We start from the raw sequence: 8,987 nt of genomic DNA on the forward strand, positions 1-8,987 counted from the left end.
TGTGTGTACCATAACGCACGAGTATGTACTGCCAAGTCCTTATAGATTCTGAGCGACAACGGCCATTTATATAGGTCACTAAAAATTCCTTGCTCCCTCATAACGATCTCGTCAGCAGCGGATTGGGATAAGAATATCTGATTCCATCCTCTAGAACGTCGAGAGGAAGTACGCGCCCAACCCACTGGTGTGGCATCCATCCGCCGTAAACTCGGCGTACCTCTGCCCCGATGGACGGGGATTCGCCAGCTGGTCAGATGCTGAAACAGTTGTTTTATAGGACGCAGATACTTGCGTTGTCCTCACCATACTTCCTCATAGCGGTTATGTGTGCATTGTCGCATTCAGCCCAGATAGTTTTAAATTAGCTACTGGATCAGGCGCCAGCATCATCTGGGACCGGCCATATCTTGCACATTCGCCAGCAAATATTTGAGCACTTGGTTTTATGCATGCAAGTACTTGTCCCTGTTGGACTTCGAGGATTCACGCAAGTTTGATTGACAGACGCGCAGACTCAAACACACAATCGATCATACACCTGGTATTTACATTTGCCTTATATCTTTGTAAGCGCTACTTGTATCCTATTCGACATTTCTTATAAACTTGTTCTGCATACAGGCCCGATTTCACATAGCAGTCGCACTGTATACGATGCGCTACGAGTCAACACGATGAGATTTGATGTGAAAAAGTGTTACCAACCATTTGGGATTCTCTGCCTACAACAAGGCTTAAGGGGGCGTGGCCTCAAGCTTGGAGGATATCTGAGTTTCCTGCATGTATTATATGGTAAGTATGAAACGTTCGGCGTGAAGCAAGGCTTACCTCTCTCTTGACCTTGTCCTGCATACATCACACGGTGAGTGCGACACATTCGGTGCCAAACAAAACAGGGCTTACGGGCATTGCTGCGCTGACAAGGGCCGTCAGGCCGAGGAGCATAACAAAAGCAGTAGAGATGCGGATAGACATGATGATGAGTTGATTTCGCTTAGCTTTGGGAGATTGGTGGTAACTGGATTGTTGATACTGTCTTTTTATACTCCACAGAAGCGGCCAGGGTCAAACCGCGTCTTGGATAGCATGCTGGCACAATAGAGACGAAACTGTTCAGCGGTCAGCCGAAGGAGCTAGCTGTGAATGCGTACGTGGCCCGGGTCAATGGGATCTAATGCTATTCAGTAGTGAATTGGTGCAAGGTCTGTGATGGCCCAAACAGTCAGTAACACTTGTTCCACACAAAATCCCATCGTGTTGACTCGCGGCGCATTGTACACAGGGAAACTGCTATGTAAAATCGGGCTTGTATGCAGAACAAGTGTACGAGAAATATCAAGTTTAAATATCAGGCGTATCATCGATTGGGTGTCTCAGTCTGTGCAAATTCACACAAGGGATGCGAAGAACGCAATGACAATGAAGGGGTCCAAACGAGATTGCAACTGTAGCGGGCCGTCTCGTGATGAGTACAAAGTCAAGGCAGGTACATGATGGATACGCACAGGAAGAGCAGAAGTCCGAGCGCTGAAATTTTACATAAAATAATCAATGGAAACTTGCGAGAGAAAATGTGTAACGGTGAATGAGCTAAGTGAATATTGCCAGAGTCTGGGGCCTTCGGCGGGCTGGCCTGAGCTGAGTTTTAATTGTATCTGGTCACGTGTTTGCTTTCCAGTTACCTGAGCTTATGTCTATGCCTTTCGACGCTGTGTGTTTGTAGCAGGCGAAAGGTGAATTCGAAGTTGCTTAGATACAGGAAACTTCCATGCGAGCTAATCTAAACGAAGGAGTGATGTTTTGGGCAAAAGCCCGAAGGGCTTCTCGGCCCGCTGCAAGCGCACGAACCTAAGGGTTTCAAGGTGAGCTGAGATGGGCGGGTGGGCACCGATCAGCTAGCTACAAGTGAGCCTTGAAACTTTTAGGAAGTGAACGCAGTACAACGGACAAAAGGTTTAACGAAACAACAAGAGTTAGACTTTTGTCTTCTGAGAGAGGGAGCGGTGGGAGGGCGCAAAGAACGACAGAGGTCTAGAGTAGACAATACGAGGAACTAATAACGATAGACTTAGAGTTGACTGATGGTGGGTCGGAACAAAGGAGAGTTACGCCACTTCGCTTACTCATGTGTAGACTCGATTCTGTGTTAGCCTCGTGCCTCGGCTAACACAGAAACACATGAGCATACATCAGTAAAACCGCTGAAATGAACGCTTAGCTTAAGCGCGTTACGAACACTTACGAATGCTTACGACTTCAGTAGCGCACTCGTCTGATTGGTGGAGAGCTCAGACGATGATTATGTTCTACGGAAATGAATGCGATCAGGCTAGATTGTGCTATCTTACTTATCAACACGATTAGAACGCAGATAATCAATTGTATTGTAGGCAAATGCAAATCTACATCAAACCACTGTGCATTGTATTGAAAACTTCCTTGTCCGAAAATGTATTCAAGTAGTATTCATCACAGATCTCCATTGCATTCGTAGCATTTATCATGCGATTCATCTTCGAACCATACATAGGGATCAGCTCAACAGCACAGGTAACGGCTGTCAGCGGAATGATGCTGCCAGGTCGAAAGATCCGACCTGTTCCATCCTGATGGTAGATGCGTTTCACTCGGTACATGCCAGCGCTTGCATCCTCAGTAGGTGTTGCTGTGATCTGAAAGTACTGAACGTATAGAAGGGGCGAGTCTTTAAGATAGTGGGGCAGGGTTTGACCTTTCCTGGCAATAGCTTGAAAAACACAACGCACTTGCGCAATGTATGTATCTGCACAGGCTTGTAAGCACATGGATGACGCCAGCAGTTAAATACTTACCATCATTGCCAGGCAATTGCACGAGAACTGCATCGCAATTGCCCATAGGGAAGGTCTCTGATGGTGGAAACGCTTGGATGATTTGACTCGGCATCACAACTCGCGACTGGAAGGTAGAGTGTAGCTGTAAACGAAACTTGTTCCATGTCCTGACTGAATCTCGCGCACACGTCCAGGCTGTTGTTGGGGTGTTTTGGGACGAGTCATTGATATATTCCATGAGCACTGCGCCGAAATTTGGGAGAGAGTAGATAGATTGCAGATCAGTGATAGAAAGTGACTTTCGATCGGGAGAGATGGTGACATGAAATGCGGCATTAGCTTCAACAGAAAGTATTCCCTTCAAAAAATGGTTGCGGACAGGTCGCGGGCCATGGAAGCGATTCTGCTCGCCGGGAAGCACACGCGCTATCCAGGCCAAAGTAGGATCTGTCTCCGTGACGATATTGTCTTCGATTGCGATGGCATTCACGAGCGGTGTACCATGCGAATGCAAAAGGGTATAAAGATTGAAGTGTCGCATGGTTTCGTCACGATTGAGAATTTGGACGACCTGTAAGGTAAAATTCCTGGCTTGCCGACTAGTCCTTTCGAATGGAAATTTGCAGTGTGTGATCAGGAGTCGCTCACTAACATCCGCTGAGTACTGTATCAAACCTCCGAGATCTCTGATGGACCCCGCAAAGCTGTGAAACAACTCCATTTTGGGGATGAGGAAGTTATCGATCGTTCCACTCTTCCCTCTCCGAGCACCGGCATCGAGTATCGCTTGCTTCAGCGTATGAAACATGTGGAGGGAGTGCACCATAGCATCAATGGACGAGTCAGTGTGCACGGGGCTCTGTGCCTGGTAAATGAATTCGGTGAGGAAACGAATGGCATGGACGAAATCAGGGGTTGTGTTTGCTGCACCAGCGACTGTGGCGACAATGGTCCGTTCAATGTCACGATGCTCCCGGCACGTCATCTGGTTGATGTGGGAGACACCAGACCCAAAATGACGTGTTCCGACTCGTTTATGATGAGCCTTGTAGCGAGCATCAAGTTCATCCTCCCCGACAACTTCCTTGCACCACTTTAAAGGATGGTCACCAAAATATTTGTGACAGGTGTGAAGCAGTTCGCCGGGCAAAAAATGACTTGGATCTGCATGCGGCCAATCTCTCCAATATGGCTGATGAACGCCGCTAAGCAGCAATGCTTTAGCTTCGCGTTGGAAGAGTGGTACATTCCATGGATCAACACGTTTGCATAGGTCGTAGATGAGCTTGAGCGTATGGTCGCCTGTTCGACGGGGGAAAAGTTGAGCACTACCAAAGTCGCTTTGGGTTGCCATTGTAAGTGGTGATGCATTTTTTGAGACACAAGCGATGAGCTGTGCCTCAGGGAGATCAGCTGTATATGCGACGAGCGGAGTGAAGCAATGCCGGATATAACCCATGGAGTCCAACATGTATTCACCGACCCTCGCAGCCACCTTGCATTTGGCAAATATCATGTCCATGCACTTGTGGAACAGGCGAGCATGGAGGAGTGTTTGGAAATCCGCGTGAACATCAAACTTCGGAATCGGGATAAATGCAACACAGCGCCATGCATGAGCGGTGGCCTTCATACGAACTTCAGATTGAATATTGGCAATCATAAGGAACACCGGGTGCATTTCTAATCCTCCCGACATCCTGGTTACGGGCGTCTTGTCGGATGCGAGGATGATTGGTACCATAGTGGCACCTTCTGGAAGGTTGTTCTGGCATAGAACACTGAGCAATACCACTTTACCGCTGTTAAGGAGCCCTACCTGAATATCGAAAGCCATGTTAGCTGTAAAAAACTCGCCATATTCGCGTTCTGAGCCAGTGGTAACAATGTGAGGATCATACATCATATGATTGGAAAAGATCGGGTTTGCAAAGAGATCTTTGACGACTTCGAGACCGTCACACCAGATTAGCTCGATTGGCCTTGCAGTTGTGTAGTTGGTAAACTCGAGTGTCGTTGATTGCCACTCTGGGCCGCTTGGTAGCGCATCAATCCAGCCAAATAGTTGATCTGCGCTCTTGAAGGATGGCCTGGGTCTATTTTTGAACTTGTGCGAAGCTCAGAGTTAGTACAGTCAAAACTGCAGAAACAGATAATGCTACTCACCCAGTCTAGTTTCAGAAATTTGTTAATATCGGTTTGTGTCAGCCGTTGAAACGAGGAACTCTGCTAGCTGCCATTCAGCCTGATCAACAAAAGGGTATGATGGATTTATTGCTCTGCGGCGCTTTTGATCTAAGTCGTGATCCTCCATTTCCTGCAAGATATTTCGTCCCCGTCCAAAAATGTAGCCTGACTTTGGATGGTACTGGCCAGTGACTTCTTCTCGGTTGTTGTCTCCCCGTTGGAAAGCTGGAGGGATTGGCAAGCAGGTAAGTGGACTCTCTGTTCCAACAAGAATGCGTCTGATCATTGAGATGATCTACAACAGCAAGATTTGATGCAAATTCGAGTCCGCAATTCGGGCATTTTGTAGATGTTGGACCACTGAAAAAGTTGGTCAGTTACTGCTGTACCATTTGATACAACTCACCTGTGACAATTGCGTATTTCCAGACCTGTTGCAGTGCACCCCTCAAGTTCCGAGCCCATTGCGGTGCGTTTGGAGTGAGGAAATTCACCAAGTTCTTCAAACTCCGCCAGCTTGTATTTTTGCTGTACTACACTCACCACTGCAGAGATAACAGATTATATTTCTATGACTCCAGGTTCTTTCAATAACGTTCTTTCATCGTCTGCGTCTACAACATCGGGTTCCAGTGGTCGAACTCGAGTGGACTCCCTCCAAACTCCTGACCCTTCCAAAATAACTGAAGGGAAGGTCATAACTTTGACCACAGGTCTCATGTCCCTCGAGCCCCCCTCCCTGCGCTCAGAGACCTCCTCTCCGGTTTCAACCCATTCTGATGCCAATTCACTTATTGGCAGCACTCGCAGTTCCCGGCGTGGAATGCGACCTGCAAGCAGGAGTCACCCATACCTGCATCGTGGTGCTCCTAGTACCCAACTGGAGCTGCGCTTTGCCCTGAAGGGAATCCGAGGAACCCCTGACATCAAACTTACTGATGCCATAAAGGTAAGTAGGCCCTTGTTTTCAGGAACTGATGATTTTTATTCAACTATTGCAGGGGCGGGATATTTTCTTGCGTGGTCTCTCGTCTTTGTCAAGTGACACGATAACGTTGGCAGCACACGCCAAACATGCTGCGCGAGAAAACCACCGTCACAAGGTCAAGCAACTCGGTTGGGAGATCCAAGAGGTAGAATACAACAAGCTACTCCTCAAAGCATTTGAGCGGAAGGAGAAGAAGCGACTGAAAATGGCAGAGTCGGATTATCGCCTCTTCGAGAAGCTCTTAGTGGGACGAGATCTTCCGGCTCTACAGCAGGATGCTGAATACCTGGAGGAATCGCACGATTCTGAGCTCGATTCCCTAGCTACGGCTGATGAGCAGCTCTATCAAATTTCATCTGTATCACCACTCGCAACAAAATATGTCTCTCACAGGCTTCCAAACAGTAGTGACACGGAGTATGAGCAAGATGAGGAGGAGGCTGACAATGGGGAACGATCCGACGATTCCGATTATTCTGACGCCGAATTGGAAGGTAGAAAGCTCTATCTCCCTAGATTATACAAATAACTCACAAGCTTACCTTCTCAGATTGATCATTGCTCACAAGTGCCGTCAGACGCAGCCATCGATAATCCTTTCTTGGTACCATTCTATTCATGAAATTTCCCATCTGTACACTGTACTATATCGGATTGAATAGTAGGAGTTGTATTTCATCGATCGACGATATGATAAAGTTTGCGCTCGCTGACAAGTTGTGACTAACTAACTGTAAGCAACACTTGACTAGCACCACGACATCAATGGACCCCCCTCCGCCATCAGCAAGATCTACTGGTAGGCGAAAGCCCAACGCTGCAAGGGTACGTGTTGGAATTGCAATCCTGTCGCCGATGCTTACTGATCAATCTATAGAAGGGTTTTCGGCCAGGGATTCACTCGGACCTTAATCCCAGTGGCCAGTCGGTCGCCAATCAACTCGCCTTACCTGGTGATCGCGCAACGACACCCGCAGAACATCGCATTCAGATGCCCATCTCACAGCAGCATCATGCACAACTTGAGCCCCATTACCATCAACCCCCACCGCCGCAATATTCCCAGCCTCAACACCAAGCTCCGCTCATGCACCATCAGCAACCCCCGGCCATGCACCATCAGCACCCCCTGGTCATGCACCATCAGCAACCCCCGCCCATGCATCATCAGCAGCACCCGCCCATGCACCATCAGCACCCGCCCATGCACCATCAGCAAAACCCACTCATGCACCATCAGCAACCCCCGCCCATGCACCATCAGCAACCCCACCCATGCACCATCAGCAACCCCTGCCCATGCACCATCGGGACGAGGATAGAGCACTAGCCGACGCATATGCTGGCGCATTTGCCCTCCTCCACGAACCATCGTCAAGGCAGCCATCACAACCAGATTTGGTCGGAAATGGGTCTTTGGCCCCATGGGGGGCCGCGCGGCTTGTCGCTCTGGCCCCCCTTCACTTGGGAGAGAACATCCGTGGGGAGAGAACCCAGGGTGTTATTCGAGTAAGTTATATTTGAGTGTTCGTTTTTGAGTGTTTACCTATGATATACAGACTCAAAAACATGTCTCCGACAGCGGGAGACGACGACGTAATGTGAGACTTCCTCCCACGCCAGAGCTACTGTCAGCTGATCCTGCCGCTGCACCTGATTTGCCCGAGGGGTCTGGGTCAATTGTGGACCCGCCCATTTCGACTCGCATAAAGCTCTCGACGAAATCAGCCCGAAAGTTGAAAGAAACCGCAAAGAGTAAGCTTCGGGCGCTTCTACTGAACGTGGATGCGGAAACAGATGGTGCCCCGAATGATGAGCTTCGCGATAAGATGATACGCAATGCGTTGCAAGCCACGAAAATTGAACAATTTGGTCAAGGTGTGTTTCATTGCTTTCCGAATCTCAAATGTACTGATACTGAGGTCATAGCGGAAATCGAGGATATCAAGGGTATCAACAATTTTATGGTGGCCGCAATAGCAGATATGCGACGCGGGTTCAAAGCTTACGCGATGAAAACAGTTCCAGTTGGCTATGGTCTGCGCCTGCCACTGTTTTCGGAACAGGATGAGTCAGCGCATGGGCGAGATAGAGTCAGTGTTCTACTAGAGGATTCGAGATACCTTCACCATATTGAAGAGGTGACAGTCTCCGTCATTCAGTAGGGTGTCGCTCACTCGGCCACAGAGCATGGGTGACACGGAGGTTCGACGATTACTGGAGAACGAAGTTCTCATCAACATGGTCATGACCTTTTGAAAGACGGATTATTGGACATTGTAAAGGGCCCACTCGATCGTTTGTTCGCAGCATGTGGCGCAACAATCCGCTGCGTGCTATATGCCCATCGTACTGGTCATTTCGTTGATTTCTCTGTAAATTCCTCTATTTTTGATGATGCTTACCACGAGATCATGAACTACATTACTACAACTATTCATCCTTCAGATACTTTGCGTGAAAGGTTCGTGGCTGTACAGCAGGAGGTTCGCAAACGAGTTTAGCATTAGTAGTAGATTTGTACCATACCCACTGCCCGCATCTAATCAATGATAATCCGGACTGATTTTCACGCTGATAGTGACAATCATTTCCTCGCTTCCTCGCTTGTTGCATTTGTTCTCCGTTGCACACATTTTTGGTCTAGTTACATGCTAAATACAGCTCATCCGAGACCATACTAATAGGGATCATAAAACGATGCTTGAACGACGATTTAAACTGTTGATGTAGAGCGCGTGAAGCCGCATTGGTCTATTTGGATTGTTGAACTTTCGTACATTTTGCGTGCTGTTACGATGTTTTAATCGGCTTATCGAACATGCTCAAAAGGCAATATTAGGACCAAGCTGAAGACGACATCGAATATGCTAAAGGCCAACCTATTAATTGGCTGAAAAAAAAAGACTTATCGCAGTGAAAACGAAAACAAGCAGACTTAGGACTGCCGTCACGCAGATTTGGGGGTCCGAAACGACGAGTGTTGGAAGAGGTCG

The 8,987-nt window shown here is 48.1% G+C and overlaps 2 protein-coding genes across 2 annotated transcripts; one reads left to right on the forward strand and one right to left on the reverse strand.

The window, feature by feature from the left end:
• Window positions 1–2,405: 2,405 nt before the first annotated feature.
• Window positions 2,406–5,130, reverse strand: F5147DRAFT_747678 (uncharacterized protein; the record flags this gene model as incomplete). Its single annotated transcript, XM_041439971.1, has 5 exons — window positions 2,406–2,785; window positions 2,835–4,101; window positions 4,243–4,584; window positions 4,636–4,923; window positions 5,035–5,130. 5 exons carry the CDS (start codon window positions 5,128–5,130, stop codon window positions 2,406–2,408), a joined length of 2,373 nt encoding a protein of 790 aa, XP_041288055.1.
• Window positions 5,131–5,178: 48 nt separating this feature from the next.
• Window positions 5,179–8,349, forward strand: F5147DRAFT_763659 (uncharacterized protein; the record flags this gene model as incomplete). The annotated part of the gene is made up of 11 exons (XM_041440654.1): window positions 5,179–5,248; window positions 5,308–5,375; window positions 5,433–5,472; window positions 5,585–5,952; window positions 6,005–6,485; window positions 6,779–6,816; window positions 6,869–6,944; window positions 7,058–7,500; window positions 7,551–7,869; window positions 7,921–8,084; window positions 8,179–8,349. The coding sequence occupies 11 exons, from the start codon at window positions 5,179–5,181 to the stop codon at window positions 8,248–8,250; spliced, it is 2,139 nt and encodes a 712-aa protein (XP_041288056.1). The 3' UTR covers window positions 8,251–8,349.
• Between the last annotated feature and the right edge of the window lie 638 nt (window positions 8,350–8,987).

Source organism: Suillus discolor (genome assembly GCF_016758755.1).
Source record: "Suillus discolor strain FC423 chromosome Unknown F5147scaffold_72, whole genome shotgun sequence".
In the NCBI taxonomy this organism is placed as follows: Eukaryota; Fungi; Basidiomycota; class Agaricomycetes; order Boletales; family Suillaceae; genus Suillus; species Suillus discolor.